The sequence below is a fragment of the Mustela nivalis genome (genome assembly GCF_964662115.1).
Source record: "Mustela nivalis genome assembly, chromosome: 7".
In the NCBI taxonomy this organism is placed as follows: Eukaryota; Metazoa; Chordata; class Mammalia; order Carnivora; family Mustelidae; genus Mustela; species Mustela nivalis.
In genome coordinates, this window is record NC_139026.1 from 141,378 (window position 1) to 161,420 (window position 20,043).

Genomic DNA, 20,043 nt, shown 5'->3' on the forward strand with positions numbered 1-20,043 from the left:
CCCAGGAGGCCAAGGCAGAAAGGGCTCAGGACCTGGTCACTTGCCAAGGAGTTAGGGCACAGGCAGCCCTTTCCCTGCACAGAGCAGGAGTTTAAGTTCCTTTAAGGGTTAGGTGGGTTGGCAACACCATTTTATTCGGCTGGGCCGGCCAGGAAACAAGGGTAGTGAGCAGATTGCGTGCCCAGCACCCAGGAGGGATGGACCTCCAGAGCCCACCCCTCAGGCTCAATGCTCCGCACTCAGGGCTGGGCCATGGAGGGGGCAGCGTAGGTCTGGAAGCGCTTGTGGGCCCGTTGGTGTGTGAGGAGTCTCAGGGACATGGTGTCCACGGCCGCCTCCAGCCCCGGCTGCTGGGTGATCTCCACCGTGTGGTCGTTGGCCTGTAGGGATGAGGCGTCAGCGGCGTCGGGGCCCACTTCCCTCCCAGGCTCCCCAGGCCACTCACCAGCTGCAGGGACGCCAGCATTGAGCGACACACCTCGAAGGCAGGCTGGCCAGCTACGAGCTCCGCAAAGGGACACCACTGGTTGAGCTGGCTGAACCTGGACACCACCTGGTCCCCGTAAGTATGGATGTCAAAGGGCACGTGCTGTTCCTGAAAGGAGAAGGGGCACGGTCCTGGGGCAAAATCAAGGCAGGCCGCAGGGGAGTCCCCACTTCTCAGCCAGAACTGGCCCAGCCCCTCACCTGCTCTTGGAGCAGGGGCTGGAGAGTATCCTCCCAGTCCCTGATGCGCTGGCTCAGCTCCGTCTCCTGGACGAACTTCTGAGAGGTGGCGATGAAGAGCTCCTGGGGGGGACCAGGGAGCTGCCTCCTTCTGTGCAGGGGCCCCTCACCCAGCAACCCGCCAGCTCTCACTCAGACTTACCACATTCCTTCGGACCAGCTCCTCATAGCTCAGGGATGCTGGCATGGCCTCTGCCTCTGGAAAAGAGGCAACTGTGAGCTGATGGGGCCGTGGGCCACACCCTTCCTCCCTCTCGTGGCCCCCTGGCCAGCAGGCCCCTCTCAGACCTACCCAGGTCAGCAGCTTCCCCAGGCTTTGCCTCCTGAGGCTCTGCATACTCCTCAGGCTCGAGAAAGTCATCTGCTGGCAGACAGAGAAGCCCCAGCGGGAGGCAGGTTCGCTGGCAGTGGACACTGGACCCCCCACCCGGGCCCATCCCAGCAGGCCCCCACCTGCCGTCCCGAGATCCTCCAGAGAATCCTCCAGCTGGTCCTCCACAGGCCACAGCCCTTCCTCCGGCCTCGGCAGCCACCGCTCAGTCATCTGTGCAGAGAGCACCTATGAGGGGCACTGCTGTCCCCACCAGGGGCCTCGTGGGGTCCAGACAAAAGCCAGCACTGACCTCCCTCCTCTGCAGCTTCCGGAGAGTCTCCAACTGCTCCTTTACATGCTTCCAGTACAGGACCTCCATGTCTGCACACAAAGATCTCGTGAGGGGGCTCCCATGTCCTGCCCAGGCACTCCCAGTCCACCTAGAGCCTTGGGCAGCCCCCAGGCCAAGGGCAGGCAGGCAAAATACGGCACAGAACCACTGCTCCTCAGAAGGGCGCGCTCACAACTCTGACCTCACCTGCAAAGGACGGGCCCTTTCGCCGGGGCCTCCTGCTGTCGGCGTGGTCAGCATCTTCAAGAGAATTTGGTCAGCGGGAACCAAGCCAAGTCCCTGCAGGCTATACCTGGACCCTCCCGCCCTGGCCCAGCCCCACGCCCCACCACCACTCACAGGCAGCCAGGTACCACTGGTGGAAGTCCTGCAGCTTGGCGGCACCCTTCCTCTTGCGCTTCTGTCCTGGAACCTCCTCCACGCAGGGGGGCACGGAGAAAGGCCTACCTGGGGGCACGAGCACAGCTTGGGGCCCTGGGGCAGGCTACAGCACCCACACGCTCCAGGAGCAACTGCACCAGGGAGCACAGTCCCCACCAGGCTCCTAACGGGTATACAGCCCACCCTCACCAACCACGGGTGCTCCAGAGAGCCCGTCCACAGACGCCCAAGGGAGGTGTCCCTCTACCCAGTTACCTTTCTTGAAAGGCTTAGAGTCCAAGGAGTCAAAGGGGTCCAGGCTCTGCCAGGGGTCTGGAGTCTCCTGAGCACAGAGCACAAGCAAACACTGCAGGGAGCGGGGGGCCCTGGGGATGCCCACCCTCCCTCAAAAGCCCACTGAGTGCAGTGATAGCCAGAGAAGGGCTAGCCACATTCAATCCAGAACCCAAGGGTGACACACCAGGGAGGGAGGTGCCCCAGAGCGGCAGAAGAGGTGACTGATTTCTGGAGGAAGATTCCTCACAAGAGAGCCAGCAGGGGTGAAGGCAGGGGAGCCTCAGCACCACCTCCCTGGCGTGGGGGTCTGAGCCCCACAACCCCTCACCTTCACCAGGGACGCTGGCTGCCGTCGCTCCCGTAGCACACACCGACCAAGCTGGGCAGCGCTCTGCAGAGAAACAGCCCACAGATCCGTCTCTCCCTCCTCCACCCAAGGCTTAGGCAACCCAGCAGCTGTGCTCCGGGGCCAGACGTCTAGAGCCCTGTAGGGACCCTCTGAGGGCAAACAAAACTCTAGGAAAAATTGTAGGAGAACATATAAACTAGTAAACTAGTGGTCATGGGGTACTTCTATTTTTCTTTAAGAAAAAAATAAGATAGGGCGCCTGGGTAGCTCAGTGGGTGAAGCCTCTGTCTTCGGCTCGGGTCATGATCTCAGGGTCCTGGGATCAAGCCCCGCATCGGGCTCTCTGCTCAGCGGGGAGCCTGCTTCCCCCTCTCTCTCTCTGCCCGATGCTCTGCCTACTTGTGATCTCTGTCAAATAAATAAATAAAATCTAAAAAAAGAAAGAAAAAAGGATAAACATGATACATCTACCAGTCAAAATGAACAAATACTAACTTTTTCTCCTCTGTGCATCAGTTTCTCAGCTGTAAGCGGAAACACAAAGCTGACCCCGGATGGTGGAAGGAAGCTGCCAAAACCTTGGAGCCCATTCCCTCCTGCAAGCCTGACCTCGAGGAGTCAGCTTTGGAAACCAGCTGCTGTCCTTGGTGGGAGCTACAGACACCACGGGGCTTGGACCCTGAAGCCCAGCTCCTTCCCGAGGAGCCGCAGCTGTTCTGCTCAGGAAGAGGGACAATGTGATCAGCGCTGCCCCAAAGGGCTGGGTGCAAAGGCAGGTCGAAGGCTGTCTGGAGGGTGCACCCACAGCCCCAGTGTGCAAGGACCAGACGGAAGGAACAGAGTGCAAAGCCCACAGTGCTGCCTGTCCCATCTAAGTGTGGGCAAGCTTGCCCAGCTGATGGCTCGAGCTCAGTCAGGGTCCTACCTCCTGCGGGCTCCTGGGTTCCTGGGGCTCCTGAGGGGCCTCGGGGGCTGTGGCCTCAGGAAGCTCTGCTGCCTCCTCTGCGCCCTCATCCTCACCACCACCTCCAGGCATTGGGCCTTCTGGAGAGGCACCTGAGCAGGGGAGGAAGACACCAGACAGGAGGTGGGAGGCCACCCCTGGCCAACACCCAGGAGAACCTGCAAGGCCCGCCCCTCACCCAGCCTCATTCATCAGACCCTGAGAACGCAGCCGGGCACTTCCCACTCTTGTCATGCCCCTCTGTTCTGTTTGGCTCCTTTTACTTTTAGCAATTTTCCTCCTGAAATGCTGCCATCCGTGCTTGCCCAGAGAGGAGGGATAGATCCAAACCTCACAGGCTCAAGCATGGTCAGAGGGCAGTCATGAGACCAAGTGGACCACGGTGGGGAGGGAGGCCAAAGCCTGGGCACAAAGAAGCCAGGCTTCCTTGCTCCCCACACCTCACCCCTGGGGCAGCTGAGCAGAGCCCCGTGCAGAGCCCCGCGCCCCCCAACCTCCACCCCCACTGCAAATCCACACGTCCTCTCTCCTCACTGGACTCCGGGGAGACGTCGAGCACAGGGCCAGGACCGCACGCAGCAACTTCCATTGGCTGCTCTTCAGCCCTCTCAGCCTCTGGGAAAGATGGGGGATGGGACAGGGTCAGCCCTCGCCCTCCCCCAGGAGGTCCCTCCCAAGGGCTGGGTAGGGAGAGCAGAGACCTGGCACAGGACTCAGGCACTCCGGGGCTGAGCCAGCTATGGCCAAAGCCAGGACAGAGGGGAACTGCACCAACAGAACCACCTTCAGTGCAGGTGCCTGGGGAGAGAGGTGGGACCAGGGCTGGCAGGCACAGGCACAGGGCTTCCTTCCCAAGCCCCCACATCCAAGCCCTCACCCTTCCGGTTCCTCGGCAGCAGGGTCTCCACTGGGGAGATGCCGACTGGCTCCAACATGAAGGCTCCCCTGGGGTGGGGGGTGCATGTATTCATCCTAAAATCCTTCCGGCTGGCTAGGACCTCCCCCTGACAGCTGTGCAGGCAGAAACACAGCCGATGCAGAGACCCTCTCCACTGGGCCCTCTCCCCTTATCGACTCCCTCCACCAGGCTCAGGCCCGTACCTGTACAGAGGGCTGACGTTCTTCTCCATCTCATGAGGGGCCACGAGGGCCATGGGCAGGAGAGGGACAATGAGGACCTCCTGCATGGAGGCCAAGAGTGGGTGAGCCACAGGCCCCGGGGTTTCCAGGTGGGGAACCCACGTGGGAGGACGCCTTCCCACAGCCCCTGCAGCTCAGTGCAGCCCCTACAGGAGAAGGGGCACTCACACGGAGGGGCAGGTCAGTCCTCAGATCCACATTAGCACGCGAGTCCGGGAGGTCATCCAGCGACACGAACTGCGGGGAGACAGAGCTCAGGAGCAGCGCTGGGCAAGTGTGCAGGGGGCAGTGGTCAGGCGGCCAAGAACTCTCACCTGGTCCTCCCCGTCCTGGGGAGCCATGGAGCTGGTGTCCCCCCTGGCCCCATTTTCCCGCTCCGAGGAGAGCTGCTTGGCCCGCCTGAGAGAGAACCAATGCACGGGCGTCTGGGAGGCTGCACGGGCCTCCCCTGAGCTACATGCGGGGCAGACAGGCCTCCACCTCTGGGCTCAGACCAGTACTCACTTCTTGCCAGAAATGAAGTCGAGAGCCTGGTAGACCAGCGAGTAGAGGTACTCCACCTGGGGACCAGAAGCAGCCAGTGAGGAGTGGAAAGAAAAGCCCAGCCCAGATGGTCCAGGGCCCTCCCCAGAGCCCTTGCTGTGTACACACACAGACAAGCCTGTACACAGAAAAGCCAAAACTTCCAGCCCAAGTCCTGCCAATGTGGCTGCCAGAAAGACTTCTCCAGTCCAACCAGCGCGTCTCATCAGCTGTGGCCCTCTCCTCTTCCTCTGTCCCCACACTCCAAGCAGCCCTGCTGGCCTTCACGCCTCACACACTGGCCTGCGTGCGGCCCACAAGCCCATCTCCGTGCTGACCCCGCCCAGCACCCGGAGCTGGCTCCTTTCCCTCCCGCAGGCGTGGGCCACCGGTGCCCCACCTCCGTGAGCCCCAGCCACAACCTGTGGGACCCCACCACGATGGGGAGGCTCAGCATTTCTGAGATGCTGGCCAGCAGGGTGTGCACGTGGGCCACCTCTGGGCCATTCCTTCTGCAGTAACAGCGCCCAAGAGCACACACCACTCTCTTCTTGGTCCTGCCTTTTTTTTTTCCCCCTGTTTTCCCACCAACAGATGTTCACTGCACATCTTTTATGTATGGGGCCTGGCACCAGGCACTGGACCCAGTGCTGAGCACAATAGACGGCAGCCCCCCAACACATGGGCCCCGTTTATTGGGGTTAATAAACGTGAAATTTTTTAAGTGTTTGCCACATCTATCTGTGTTCGTGCTTCATCCCATCTGGCCTGTCGGAAGCAGGTATCAGAGCTGTTCCCATGTCCAAGGAGAACGAACCAGGAGACAGAAAGCCGCCGGGGTCAGGGGTAGGTCCCGGATGTGCAGCCAGGGGCACGAGTCTCAGGCTGTGTGACCTAATCTGCACCCACTAGCTACATGTGGCTTTACCAATTTAAACTTAAGTTAATGAAGTTAATGAAACTCAACATTCCTCCGTCACACTGACCACATTTCAAGGGCCTGGCGCCACAGGTCACTAGTACTCACCACCTCTGACGGCCCAGATCACAGAACGGCTCCATCATTCCGAAAAGTCCTACTGGACGCTACTGACCCCCCACACCTTCCAGGCTTCACAGTTGACACATCCCTGCACTTGCTCTACCGCACACCCACGCATCTGTCTGTCACCTCACATCTTGTGCAAAGCTGGCTGCGGACACTCCTTCTTAGGACAAATGCAGGACGTAGGATTCTGATTTAATGGGATTATCTAGGACCAAAACCAGCGAGATATTAAACTGTTTTAATAACTTCTGCTGCCCAGAGGTAAATCTACTGGGTCCTGTGCAAGTTAAGCCCGAATGCAGATGGATCGCTCGCCCTTCTCGTTGGGACCCCGTCACACGTCCCAACGCTTACCTCCGGTGTGCCTTCTCTCCTCCCACCCGCTGAACTGCCAGTTCTGGATCCAGGCTGTCACCCACTTCTCCTTGCTCCTCCGCCAGGGTTGGCTAAGCGCCGCTGGAGGAAACGCACGCGACCAGCAGGAGGCACCGAGCCCCACGGACGGCGGCGCTCTCAGTCTTGTCTGCGTTCCCCTCAGGAGGCTTTCACCAAATTTCACTCTCCAAATTTCCTACCCAGGAGCTGATTCTCAGTAACTGACTTTTATTCTGTCATGAAAACTGGGGCCTTAGGCAGGAACTCTCCAATGCCTGGGTCCAACTTCTCTACATCAATACGGACTTCTCCCTCTGGACTCCTGAGATGGAGCCTAACAACCCACGGCCCTGACCCACGCCCGAACGGCTTCTACCAGGACCGGAGGTCATCTGCCGCCTCTCCCGCCCTCTCACCCTTCAGCTCTGTGCGGTTCAATCCTGGCTGTCACTAAGAACACTTAAGAAATCCTGATAGCTACCCGCTGCCCGGTGCTGTACCACCAGGCCAGGCAGGGTCCGCGGGGAACAAGGTGCATTACGGTGGGGTGGAGGACCGCGGCTTTGCTGACTGCCCATCTGTGCCCCCTCCCTGTAACCTCTCCCACAAGGAGTCATGGGGCGCCTTCTCACCTCTCCCCACCCCACAGTCTCACCTCCTCTCACTAAAACCCCTGGTGACCTTCCAATTACAGACCCACTACACACATGAAAACCTTTCCTGTGAGGGTCAATTCACTACATTCAACAATTTTGGTCTTTTTTTTCTTCCCCTTTAAAATTCTCTACATCTCTGACTCCCAGACGTTTTTTAAATTTGCCTCGCTCGGACTTCCTTCTGGTGGACACATCCTAAATACTGGTTTTTCTCAAGGTGTCCCCTTCATTCAGCTTTTCCTCTTATTCTACAACACAGTTTCTGGGCTTCGGGTCGGACATTCTAGATGGGCTAACTCTTTGCTGCGTGGGGCTCTTGTGTACACCGCCAACGGGCCAGCGTTAGCAGCAGCCCTGCAAGTATCAATCCAAGCTTGTTCCTTAATTACAACCGTTCTGATTAGGAGCCTAAGCCGAGCTATAAGGCAGTGCGGAACTGGGGAGACAGCAGGCGCTGGCGAAGCAGGGAACAGACAGGGACGAGCCTGCCACCTGCCCCAGCAGCACAGTGAACCTCAGTCCCATGAGACCCGCGGCCAGGCGGTGCCCACCTTCTTACTGTAGACACAGGCTGACCCCTGGATCAACAGCGCTGCCTCAATGAAGTTCATTGTGGTTTTCCCTTCGTCAAAAGAGATGCAGATTTGGTCCAGCTGCAAGACACAATACCAGGCATTGGGAAGCTAACATCTGTGTATACTGCTCCCCCCAGAGCCCACCCAGCACCCAGCCTGCAGGGCCTGGTCACCACAAGGTGCCCCTCAGAGCACCAGCTCTGCCTGGGGCTCTCTGGTTGTCTTTTTTTTTTTTTTTTTTTTTTTTTTTTTAATTTTGGGAGGGGAGGGGCAGCGTTTTGGAAAAGGAGGGCCCTGGAGTCTGTCAGCCACCAACAGCGAGAGTGGCACAGCAGCTCCCTTCTGGAGGCCTGGCAGCGCACCGCACTGAACCCACCCAAGTCCAGGCTGACTCGGACAGAATCAGGCAGGAAGACCCCTCACCCAGAGGGGAGACAGACACAAATCACTGGGGGCTAAATCCTCTGAGCAGAAATTAAGGAAACACTTCCAAGTGAATCCTCTTCCTTCTTCTGCGACCCGACCCCCCATCCTCACCGGACTCCCCCGAGCCCCAGCTCCTACGACCTCTAAATGTGCGTGGTCCACAGACCACAGGCCGACAATTCCCAAACCCATCTACAGCAGCGCGTTCTCCTTTGCCACAGGGTGGTGCTTAGGGCCACCCTAAGACAGCTACATGTCCGCAAGCTTTTTATCTCCATACGCAACCCAGGGGCTCTCCGCGACAGAGCCCTCTCCTGCACGCCGCTCCGCAAACAGCACTCTGAAGCCCCAACGTTTCCCAAGCTCTTCGCCTTTGCTCTCCGTCCGCCTGGAACACCGCTCCCGCTGTGCCCGTGTGAATCGTCCCGCAGCGCAGCTCTCACGCCCGGGGCTTCCCCCACCCTGTGAGGGCCGATTCCAGCCTCCACCTCAGGGCCAGAAGCTCGTGTCCAATAAATGTCTGATGAACTGAGAAGGGCTGCCATTGGAGCTGAGCCTGGAAGACACTCCCTAGGCAGATGAAGGCAGTGGCCTTCTAGGAAGAGCAACTGCTCCCACAAAGGCAGTCAGCAGACCTGGGATCCAACCAGCAAGGAAAATGAGCATTAGTCCAAAACGCAGGGTGTGCTGGAGAGCAAGGTCAGACATTAGGCACTATGGGGGCCCAAAGAAGGAGGAGTCTGGGGGGACACTACCATGAGGCCACTTCTACTAATTCTTGAAGGACAGAGCAAGTTTTTCAGATCTCTGGAGGAACACGCCAGTCTGAAAGAGTGCAGAGCATTCTGGAAAAGTGATCGGGTTTTCCGGAAAGGACAGATCTGAAAGAGAGGGCAGCTGAGTCACCCAGGCCCTGAACTGCAGAAGTGGCCCTTTTCTTCTCAGGCCGGGCTCACCCACTTGTAGGACCTCACACTCCACCGGCATTTGAACAACTCCGAAATGCACGCTCCAGTCTGGACCTCCCGTCTAAGCCTAAACCTGTATGTCCAACTACCTTCTTCAAACACCATTTGCATGTCTTAACCAAAATTCACACTGGACAGGTCCACACTGACCCCGATACCCCCACAAGCACCGTCCACGGATCTGCAAATCTTACCTCCTCCCTGTCTTCTCTCGCTTCCCCCTTCAGCCCATGCTGCGTCCCCCGATATTTCCATGCTCCGGCCTAACCCGTCTGCTCCTCTTCACTGACCACCAGTCAGCTCCCTCCTTGCCCGGGCCCCGGCACGGACCGGATTCTATCCGCCCTCCACTCCCCTCCACCCTCCTCTTCACAAGCAGGTGCACGTCGGGAGACACAAGGCAGATGACATCCCTCCACTCGGAACCTTAATGGCTTTCTGCCCCTCTTAGGGAAAAAACCCAAACTCTACAGAGAACCTCGTACGCTAACCAGCTTCCTCTCCACTTGCCCCCTCCCCCACTCACTACAGAGCGGTCACACGGTCCCTCCCCATGGTCGCCCTTGGAGCCAAGCACTCTCCCACCTCAGAACCTTGGGACATGCTTCAGCTCTCCATGACTGGCCAAGTCCTTTCACCCAGACTCCTCTTGGAGCCCTCAACGTTCCTTCTGAATCTCTCGTCAGTCTGTTTTTACACAAAGACACAGTGAGGAGGGGGCCTCCGTTCTGCCACCCACTAGCTAGGACTTCGAGCCCCTCTCTTAACCTCTCTGTAGAACTAACACCTGTTCCAACCTGCGTGCTTACTTCCTTACGATCCATCCTCCCAGAAGGGGGAAGCAGGGACGACTGTTTCCTTGCCACTATTTTCTCAGAGTTTAACACGATTCTTGGCTACAACAGACACTCAACAACAATGAACAAATAAACAGAAGAGCAACATAATACGATTTGTTAAAATTTTTTTAGAAAAGAACTTTCTGGTAGCCGCATGGAAAATGAAAAGGGTAGGGACAAAAGTAGAAGCAGGAAATCAGGACTTCAGAGAGCAGAGGTCTGCAAGAGCAAACACAGAAGCACCAAGCGGGGCGTGGCCGGCTGACTGTTAGTAGAGCGTGCGACTCTCCATCTCAGGGTTCTAACTTCAAGCCCCACTCTGGGTATAGAGATTACTTAAAATGATTAAAAAACAAAATATTTCAGTGGCCAGGATGGCTCAGTGTCAGACTGAGTGTTGAGAGTCCAATTCCTGGCTTCAGCTCAAGTCATGAACTCAGGGTTGTAAGATTGAACCACTCATCGGGCTCCACACTGAGTATGGAGTCTGCTTGAGATTCTCTCTCTCTCCCTCTGCCCCTCCTCCCTACGTGTTCTCTCTCTGAAAAAAAATTTTAAAACTTAAATATTAAAAAATAAAAAATTTTAAAAATCTTTAGAAGGAAGGAAGGAGCCGACCAAGCCAGGAAGCAGATTTACCAGGCGTCACCAAGCAGCCTGCTCACTGTGGATACCTGAGCCCATAACAGCCCCACCCAGCACAATTCTCCGAATTTTTTTTTTTTAAGATTTTATTTATTTGACAGAGAGAGATCACAAGTAGGCAGAGAGGCAGGCAGAGAGAGAGGAGGAAGCAGGCACCCTGCTGAGCAGAGAGCCCGATGTGGGACTCGATCCCAGGACCCTGAGATCATGACCTGAGCCGAAGGCAGCGGCTTAACCCACTGAGCCACCCAGGCGCCCCAATTCTCCGAATTTTTTTAGCAGCCTATGTGTCCAAGCAGAGGAGGCAGATCAATAGATCAAGGATTCATTCAACAAACACACAGTCTGTGTCTACCATGTGCCAGGCATTCTATTATGCAAAGGGAACAGAATGCACACACGGTTCCTGCCCTAGCAGAACTGACATTCTCGAGTGGAAAGACCACAAACAAGTGAACAAGTTAAGGAATCACTGAGACACAGGACGATGTCCTGACGTACTGATGTAAAGGATGAAGGGACTCGTTGCAAAAAGAACGAAAGAAAGAATATTCCAGGGGCACCTGGCGTCTGCCTTTGGCTCAGGTCATGATGCCAGGTTTCTGGGATCGAGCCCCGCATCAGGCTCCCTGCTCAATGGGAAGCCTGCTTCTCCCTCTCCTGCTCCCCCTGCTTGTGTTCCCTCTCTTGCTGTGTCTCTCTCTGCCAAATAAATAAATAAAATCTTTAAAAAAAAAAAAGTACATCTAAAAAAGAAGAAGAAGAAAGAGTATTCCCCAGTGGAGGCAGAAATTATAAAGACCCTGGGTCAAGAACGAGCTCTGGGGCGCCTTAGAGCATGCGACTCTTGATCTCAGGGTTGTGAAGTCAAGCCCCAGGCTGGGTATAGAGATTCCTTAAAAATAACAACAATAACAACAATAATAATACTAAGTAAATTTCCTTATTTAAACAACAACAACAACAAAAAAGAATGAGTTCCAGAGTTGTAGGTTGATTGGCTTCAAAGAACAGGTGGAGAGAAGCCCAGGATGAGGCTAAAACAGTCAGCAAGGCCAGACTCAAAAAAGGTGGTTTGTACTCTCTGTTGAGTGCAGCAGAAAGGCTCCGAGGGGTGACAGGACACCACAGCAGCGGAGAGTCACACTTTCTACTGGATAGAGCATGAACTGGATGGGGCCAAAACAGCTGTAAGGAGCCTGGGAAGGAAGGTTTTACATGAATCCGAGGTAAAGAACAGATGAATTCAAGTAAAATTCTGGGGGTGAACAGACAGAATCCATGGGTGAACGGGGTGTGAAACACAGGGTTTCAGCAGAGCAGCTCTTAGCTCTCACCTTCCGTTGGTCAGCAGGGCTATTTACCGGGACTAGAAGACAGATCTAGGCAGGGTATCCACTTTATTTTTTTTCCTAACATTTTATTTATTTGAGAAAGGACATGAGTTGGGGGTGAGGGGGATGCAGAGGGAGAGGGAGCAGACTCCCCACTGAGCAGGGAGCCTGATGCGGGGCTCCCAGGACCCTGAAATCCTGATTAATGGATTGAGCCACGCAGGCGCCCCAAGAGCTCTAAGTTAACGTATTGAATCTGAGACACCTGCATGGAACATCGAAGTAGAATGTCAAGAGTAACTGGGCAGAAAATAAATTCACAGAAAAGATCTGGGGTGGAGATATGAACTGAGAGTTATCCTCATACACCTAAAACTTAAAATCATGGAAGTAAGTTTAGGGGAGATATGTAAGAAGCTGCTGGCCCAGGGCTTGCCATACAGAGCGGACAGCGGGAAAAAAGTAAGCAAATAACTTGGGGGGGAAATCAGAGCAGGTAAACCTGTTCCAAAAAGAGAGGGTGCAGCCCGACAAAAGCTGCTGGGCCGAGCAAGGCCACGTTTGTAGCGCCCCTTGGATCTGGCAGCACCGACGCCACCGCGGATACGGACGAGCGCGGCCCGACGGGCTGCGGAGGGACAGCGATGTGCTCAAGCGGAGCCCGCTGCTCGTCCCGAGGCCTGCACTCGGCTGCGCCGTCCGAAGACAGACCACGTGCTGCCGGCAGCTCGAAGCCGGCCGGAAACCCACGGAGAACCCGGCTCTCAAACGCGAGCGCGCGCCAAGGTCTGCTCCACCCAGAGGGCTGGTCGCACCCACTGACCCCGTTTCTCGGCTCGCGCACAGGCAGCGACCTGGGACGACACTCCGGGCTGATTCCCAGACGCCGAGGCGCCGCTGCCCAACAGGAAAGCCTCCAGCGCGAGCGCGAGCGCGGCCGGAGCGCGGGCGCCGCAGCCGAGGAGGCGGAGCGCGGCCGGCCCGCAGCCCCCGGCCCGCCGCCCCGCCTCGCGGCCCCGCCCGCCCGCCCCGCGCCACTCCCCCGGGGCCGCGCTCACCTCCTCCAGATACTCGCCCAGCTGGGCCGCCACGTCCACCTCCCAGTTCTTAGTGAGGTCGCGGATGGGCTGCAGCAGGTGGGCGAAGCGCGCCTCCACGTCCTCCATGTCCGGGAGGGGCCGGGGCGGCCCGGGGACCGCAGGAGCGTCTTCCAGGGCAGCCAGCGTCCTCAGCCCGCCACTAGCTCTGGCGCCATTTTGCTGTTCCCGCCCAGGGGAAAAACGTCGCCCGCGCCGCCGCGCGCACATCTATGACGCACGCGGCCCCCGCCGGGGAGGACGCCCCGGGCGCCGCGCGCCGCGCTGGAGGCGGGGCCGGGCGGGGGCGGGGCTTGTCGGCGGGGCGGGGCGGGGCCCGGCGCCGACTGCGGCTCGGCGTAGCGGACATGGCGGGCTCGCGGCTCCCGAGGCAGCTCTTCCTCCAGGGCGTGGCCGTCGTCTTCGCGTTGGCCTTCGCGTCCCTCTACTTGCAGATCCCGGGTGAGGGCGCGCCGCGGGGACGGCCCTTCGCCCGCGCCCTCTGTGCGCTCCCGCGCCCGCCGACGCTTCGCCGAGAGCGCGGGCGCGGGCGGAGTGAGGACCAGGCCTCGGAGCCCCCGGGGCGGCCTCGGTTCGCGGCCTGCGGGCGGCGGGAGCTTGGCGGGGAACCGGGGCGTGCTGCGGCGCGCTTCCCGTCGGCTCCGGGCTCAGACCCGGGGGCCGGGGCGGGCCCAGACCAGGCAGGGCGCGCGGGGGAAAGACCGGGAGCGGGACGAGGGGCGACCTCGGCCCCGCCGGGCGGGAGGACCAGGCCTGCGGAGTCTGGTTCGGAAGGGGCCGGGGATCCGCGGGTTCGCGCGGGGGTGGCCAGAGTCTGCAGGTCCCGCAGTCGAGACCTCAGGAGGGGGGGTCTGAAGGCCCTGCCTGGAGGGCGCGGGAGTCCGGCCTCGGAGGGCAGTGTCCCGGCCCTGACGTGCCCTCCCACAGGCCTGTATGGTGCCGAGGGCATCCTGCCTGCGCGGAGGACGCTGAGACCACAGGGCAAGGGGCGCTGGCAGCAGCTGTGGGAGACGCCGACGCTGCTGTGGGAGGCTCCGCAGCTGGGGCTGGACACGTCGCAGGGTCTGGAGCTGCTGACCCTGCTGGGCACCCTGCTGGCCCTGGGCGCCCTGCTGCTGCGCCGGCTGCGAAACGTCTTCGTCTACCTGCTGCTCTGGGCGGCCTACCTGTCTGCCTGCCAGGCAAGTGGGGGCTGCCTGCCGCCCCCATCCACCGCTGGGACCCTGGTCACCAATTCAGTCCGGTCCTGTCCACCCTGCGCCTCCCCCCTGCCTCTGCCTGGCCTGCCTCCGCAGACACACCCCGCTGCTCCCTGACACCCCTTCTCCCTGCAGGTGGGCCAGGTGTTTCTTTACTTCCAGTGGTGAGTGACTTCCGGGTGAGGGGCTGCAGGAGGTGGGAGCAGCTGCGGAATATGTTTGCCTCTCCAGGGAGGACCCTCCAAGGGGAACGGCCTTGATGGGGAGGGGCCCTTTGTGCTCTTCCTTCTCCCCACAGGGATTCCCTGCTGCTGGAGACTGGCTTCCTGGCGGTGCTGGTGGCCCCCCTGAGGCAGGCCCCCCAGGGGGGGCTGGCAGGGACCTCACCCCACGAAGGCCTCCCCTTCTGGCTCGTGCGCTGGCTGCTGTTTCGCCTCATGTTTGCCTCTGGTGTGGTCAAGCTGACCAGCCGTTGCCCCGCGTGGTGGGGGCTAACTGGTGAGGGTCCCATCCTGAGTGTGGGGTAGCGTGGCGGGGTCTGCCTCACCCTGACCACCCACTTACACCCGCAGCCCTCACCTACCACTACGAAACACAGTGCCTGCCCACCCCTGCCTCCTGGTTCGCCCACCACCTGCCCGTCTGGCTGCACAGACTCTCCGTGGTGGCCACGTTCCTCATCGAGATCGCGGTGCCCCCTCTCTTCTTCGCCCCTGTGCGCCGCCTGCGCTTGGCTGCTTTCTACTCCCAGGTTGGTGGGGCCTCCGCCGTCAGGAAGCTAGGACATGGCATTTCGCAGCACTGCCAGTGGGCCGTCGTCCCACTGGAGCTGGGTGATCCAGAAGGCCTCATGAGCAGAAGCACGAGTTAGCAGAGGCAGGTGGGGAAGGGCTGCAGGAGGCCTGCTGAGCTTGGGTTTTTCTCCAGGGGATGGGGAGCCGTGGCAGGTATGAGCAGGGGGCAGAGGCCAGTTGGAGTGGGAGCGTAACAGGCTGGGGGTGATGAGCAGGGGAGGGGCGCCTGCTGGAGAAACCCAGGCATGGGTTGCGGAGGGCCTTGAAAGAGGGCTCGGAAGGGCCGGGGAGGGGTAGGCCTGGAGCCCTCAGTGCAGACCTTCTCCCAGGTTTTGTTGCAAGTCCTGATTATCATCACTGGCAACTACAACTTCTTCAACCTGCTCACCCTGGTGCTCACCACCGCTCTTCTGGATGACGGGCATCTGACTGCCGAGTCTGGCGACAGCCACTGCCAAAAGAGACCCACGTGTGAGTGTGAGCTTGTCCCCGATCGCCAGGCGTTGTCAGCCCGACGGCCCAGCAGCAAGTTTGCTTCCCTCCAACACCCCCCAAGTGAGCCCTGCTCTGGTCCCTCCCCAGCCGACCCATGACTCTCTCGCTCAGCAGCCTGGCCCAGGGCGCTGCTGGCTGTGCTATCTCTGCTGTTGGAATTGACCGTCTACGGGCTGCTGGCCTACGGCACCGCACACTACTTTGGCCTGGAAGTTGACTGGGAGCAGCATGTTGTCCGCTCCAGAACCAGTGAGTGCCAGCTGGAGGGCCGGAGGACAAAGGCTGGACGGTTCCTCCTCACGTCCCTTTCTTTTTCTGCAGCCTTTACCTTCCACCAATTTTCCCAGTGGCTGAAGATGGTGACCCTGCCCACCATGTGGCTGGGGGCGGCCTCCCTCACCTGGGAACTGCTGACGGCCCTCTGGAGGTACGTGGTCCGGCGGGGTGGGGTAGAGCTGTGCAGGGCAGGCCTGACGGCACTTGGGTCCCCTGCCCCGCAGGTGGACCCAGGTGCGAGGGTGGCTGAGGAAGTTCTGCACTGCGGCCCAGCTGCTCGTCTTTGGCACTGCCACGGTGGCCTTGTTTGTGATCAGCCTGGTGGGTAGCCCTTGGGGAGGAGGGTGGGGGCTGGAGGGGCAGCACTGAGCTTCTGCCCCCTGCTGCAGGTACCATACTCCTACATCGAGCCCTCAAGCCATGGGCATCTCTGGAGCGGGGCGCACCGGCTGTTTGGGGCCGTGGAGCACCTGCAGCTGGCAAACTCTTACGGCCTCTTCCGCCGGATGACCGGTCTCGGCGGGCGGCCCGAAGTGGTACTGGAGGGCAGCTATGACGGGCACCACTGGATGGTAAGCGTCCCCACGGGCAGGGGTGGGGGAGGGGGTCTCCGGTCCAGCAGCTAGTGCTCATATGCTCTGCCGGGCAGGAGATCGAGTTCATGTACAAGCCCGGGAATGTGAGTCGGCCGCCCCCCGTCGTGGTGCCCCACCAGCCCCGCCTCGATTGGCAGATGTGGTTCGCAGCCCTGGGCCCACACACTCACAGCCCCTGGTTCACGAGCCTGGTCCTGCGCCTGCTGCAGGGCAAGGACCCTGGTGAGGCCTGGTGGGGAGTTGCGGGGTGGGGGGCTCCTGGGAAAGTGGGAGGATCTAGGAGGCGCAGGGTGTGTGGGAAAGGGAGGCTGGGGCTGTGGTCCTCTGGCCGTGCTGAGCCCTGCTCCCTTGCAGTGGTCCGTCTCATCCAGAATGACGTGGCTAAGTACCCCTTCCACAAGCAGCCGCCCACCTACGTGCGGGCCCAGCGCTACAAGTACTGGTTCTCACAACCTGGGGAGCAGAGGTAAGGCCAGAGTGCTGTGTAGGGTGCTGGGCTCTGGGCTCAGGGCCCCCCTGAGCACACTGCCCTGTTGCAGCCAGTGGTGGCGACGCCAGTGGGTGGAAGAATTCTTCCCGCCAGTGTCGTTGGGGGACCCGACGCTGGACATGCTGCTCCGACAGTTTGGCCTCCAGGTGGGAAGGCACGAGGGAGGGGGTGGTGTGTGACCCTCCACAGGCATGGTGCCCGCAGACGTTCCTCAATCCTGCGCCCACAGGACAAGAGCCCACCCCGAGCCCGCGGCTCCGGTAACACGCTGGCCCAAGCCCTCCGCTGGATACGGAAACAGCTCTCTCCGCTGGAGGCTTCCACCCTGCTCTGGGGGCTCCTCGCCGCGGTGGGGGCCATTAGGGTCATGCAGGCCCTGCTGGGGCCCCATTCCCCCCGCTCCTCCCCTCTGGCCAAGGAGGAGAAGCACAGGCCAGCCGCCAGGAAGGCGTCCGGAGCTGCCGGCAGACAGGCCGTCCCAGCCCCTGAGAACTGCAGCAGCGGCAGCTCCCAGATTCCCAGGAGGAAAAAGTAGCTGCATTCCGCAGCCCCGTGTCCAGAGAGGGTCAGGGTGCCCACACATTTCTGGCCTTCTGTGGCAGGACACAGTCCAGCCAGTGTGCCTCAGCCGACCGCCGTGACAGGCGCAGGATGGGTTGCTGCCTCCTCAGGCAGGTTGTGTCCGCCCTGCGGCTTGGAGGGCCCACTCACCCCAAGACACACGCCAACCCCAGCCTACCCCCGGCCTTGACCTACAAGGCAGGCATATGACCCGGCTCAGGGTCTTCCCCGGGACGTTGTAACCAGGGCTGTGGGAAAACCTTTTCCCTCTTCAAGGAGCCAAGTCTGATGCCCCTGACTCACCCCCGCACAAGAGTGGGTGAGGCAGACCCGCTGAGGAAGCGAGGCAGGAGGAGGGAAGACCCTGAGATCCGGGATCCAATAAACGTGCCCCTGTGCCCGACCTCGTGTGTGACGTCTCCTTGCCACTTCACAGACCTGAGAACCCTTCCCTGCCTCTGGCAGGCGAGAGGCACAGGTACGGTCCTGCTGACAGCTGACCTGGCCTCTAGGATGCCTTTGTTCTCTCCTTTCTACGGTCCCCTATAAAATAGACGCAGGGGCATGGTCAGGCACAGCCTGACCGACCTGTCAGCACCACACACCAAGTCAGTGAGGCGGCCCATGGTGGCATGTGGGGCCTAGAACCCTCCCAGCACCTGAGAACCCACCAGAAACTGGCTTCTTCCTTCTTTGCTCGCCCTGCTTCCTTGGTCTCGAAATGGCTAAAGGGTCAGGCCCTAGACTTCTTGGGCAGGGCGGGCACCCTGTTCCAGCCACTGGCCGAGTGTACTCTAGGGTGTGGGTGGGGAGGCGGGAAGGAGGGAGAACCTGTCTGACCATCCAGGAAGAGGACCTGCAGCAGCAGGCATTGAGGGCACTGCCTCGGTTTCTGTTGGGGTTCAGTGGTCACTCGGGAGGTCCCTGCCCTCTGGGAACTTGTACACCCACTTCCCCTGCCCCGACTGTCCTCAGCACTCACCTCTCATGCTCTGACCCCGCGGACCCCCAGTTGACCCCCCGTGCACTCGGCTCCGCCCCCCACCTTGACCAACTGAAACAGCTCTGAGCTCAGTCTCTGCACACAGCCACATGCGGCTCACACAAACCGGCGGCCAAAGCTTCCGGGCGCCTTCCTGGGGGCTCCTACATGCGCACCCGGCCAGCTGTGAGTTGACTTCTGGTTTAAGAACGTTGTGGGTTGGGGCGCCTGGGTGACTCAGTTGGTTAAGCAGCTGCCTTCAGCTCGGGTCATGATTCCAGGGTCATGGGGTCGAGCCCCGCATCAGGCTCCCTGCTTAGCAGAAAGCCTGCTTCTCTCTCTCCCTCTGCCTGCCGCTCTGCTTAATTGCACTCTCTCTCTCTCTCCCCCCATCAAATAAATAAATAAAATCTTAAACAAAAAAAAGTTGTGTGTTTAAAATTCAAAATTGTGTTCTTTTCCTTTAGGTTTTTGTTTCACATATCAAAATATATTCTTTTATGAATGTCAAAGATTAGTTCACTGCAGAGAATATTTTTTGAAAAACAGCAAAATAAGAACAAGGCAAAACAAGTTCTCGTTCTCCACTTTAAACACACTCTCTCAAGCATACCGATGTTGGTCTTGTTCTGGGGAACTGACTTTATACTGTATTGGAAGCTTCTGAATCTTGTAATTTTATTATTTTTATGCTATAGGCGAGTGAATGGCTATTTCATCTATAATTTTCTCTAGATTTGTAAGGTTTTCTTGTTTACATTTTCCTTTTTAATCTAGGTGAAATGGATTGGTCATAATGTGGAACCCAAGAACAGTTTTTTTCCCATGCAGCCCAAATTGTCAGTACTGTTTGTTGAATAATGAACCTGTTTCTCATTGATTTTTGAATTTTCCATTGTAGAATGACATCCTGTGTATTATTTCAAGGCTAGCTCTTTGGTTCTTTCTTTAGGCTTTTAAATTCAGGTTGTGAATTTCTTTGGGTTTTTTCTTGTTTCCTGCAACTTATTTTTTAAGATTTTATTTATTTGAGAGAGAGAGAGAACACACGTGTAAGTGCAGGGGGAGAGGCAGAGGGACAAGCAGACTCCCTGCTGAGCACAAAGCCCGACATGGGGCTCAATCCCAGGACCCTGAGATCGTGATCTGAACTGAAATCAAGAGTCAAAAAGTATTAACCAACTGAGCCACCTAGGCACCCTGAGCATCCGAGTTAATTTTGGCTCAGGTCATGGTCTCAGGGTCCTGGGATCAAGCCCACCATTAGACTCTGGGCTTAGTGGAGCCTGTCCCTTCCTCTCCCCCAACTCTGTGCCCCCCACACTGTCATGCCCTCTCTTTCTCAAGTAAATATTTTTTTAAATGTGTAATTCAGGGGTGCCTGGGTGGCTCAGTCTGTTAAGCCTCTGCCTTCAGCTCAGGTCATGGTCTCAGGGTCCTGGGATCTAGCCCCGCATCGGGCTCTCTGCTCAGCAGGAGGCCTGCTTCTCCCTCTCCCACTCCTGCCTCCTGCTTCTCTCTGCTTGTGCGCTCGCTCGCTCTCTCTCTCTCTGTCAAATAAATAAATAGCATCTTAAAAAAAAACATTTCAAATGCATAATTCAGAGGCTGTCAGTGGATTCAGAGTTGTGCATTCATCACTCTAGTCCATCTTAACCCTCCAT

General features: G+C 58.6%; 2 protein-coding genes across 10 annotated transcripts; one reads left to right on the forward strand and one right to left on the reverse strand.

Moving 5' to 3' along the window:
* Window positions 1–113: 113 nt before the first annotated feature.
* NCAPH2 (non-SMC condensin II complex subunit H2) lies at window positions 114–13,252 on the reverse strand. Of its 8 annotated transcripts, none has more exons than XM_082738237.1 (21): window positions 12,948–13,227; window positions 9,881–9,967; window positions 7,654–7,755; window positions 5,006–5,061; window positions 4,816–4,900; window positions 4,670–4,738; window positions 4,463–4,542; window positions 4,239–4,372; window positions 3,896–3,976; window positions 3,323–3,453; window positions 2,377–2,439; window positions 2,028–2,094; window positions 1,731–1,838; window positions 1,578–1,631; window positions 1,350–1,420; window positions 1,180–1,270; window positions 1,019–1,087; window positions 869–924; window positions 688–789; window positions 479–595; window positions 114–380 (listed from the first exon to the last, which is right to left on the reverse strand). In XM_082738237.1, exons 1-21 carry the CDS (start codon window positions 13,194–13,196, stop codon window positions 240–242), a joined length of 2,013 nt encoding a protein of 670 aa, XP_082594363.1. In that variant the 5' UTR covers window positions 13,197–13,227; the 3' UTR covers window positions 114–239. The 8 variants fall into 8 exon arrangements, with proteins under 8 accessions (XP_082594363.1, XP_082594361.1, XP_082594362.1 ...); XM_082738235.1 differs by having other exon boundaries at window positions 446–595; XM_082738236.1 differs by having other exon boundaries at window positions 1,019–1,090; window positions 12,948–13,189.
* Window positions 13,253–13,287: 35 nt separating this feature from the next.
* LMF2 (lipase maturation factor 2) lies at window positions 13,288–17,800 on the forward strand. 2 transcript variants are annotated; one of them, XM_082738690.1, is made up of 14 exons: window positions 13,294–13,427; window positions 13,914–14,167; window positions 14,321–14,349; window positions 14,484–14,683; window positions 14,758–14,936; window positions 15,309–15,450; window positions 15,589–15,723; window positions 15,796–15,901; window positions 15,975–16,071; window positions 16,140–16,322; window positions 16,400–16,568; window positions 16,701–16,812; window positions 16,886–16,982; window positions 17,066–17,800. In XM_082738690.1, the coding sequence occupies exons 1-14, from the start codon at window positions 13,334–13,336 to the stop codon at window positions 17,369–17,371; spliced, it is 2,103 nt and encodes a 700-aa protein (XP_082594816.1). In that variant the 5' UTR covers window positions 13,294–13,333; the 3' UTR covers window positions 17,372–17,800. The 2 variants fall into 2 exon arrangements, with proteins under 2 accessions (XP_082594817.1, XP_082594816.1); XM_082738691.1 differs by lacking the exon at window positions 14,321–14,349 and having other exon boundaries at window positions 13,288–13,427.
* The last annotated feature ends 2,243 nt before the right edge of the window (window positions 17,801–20,043 follow it).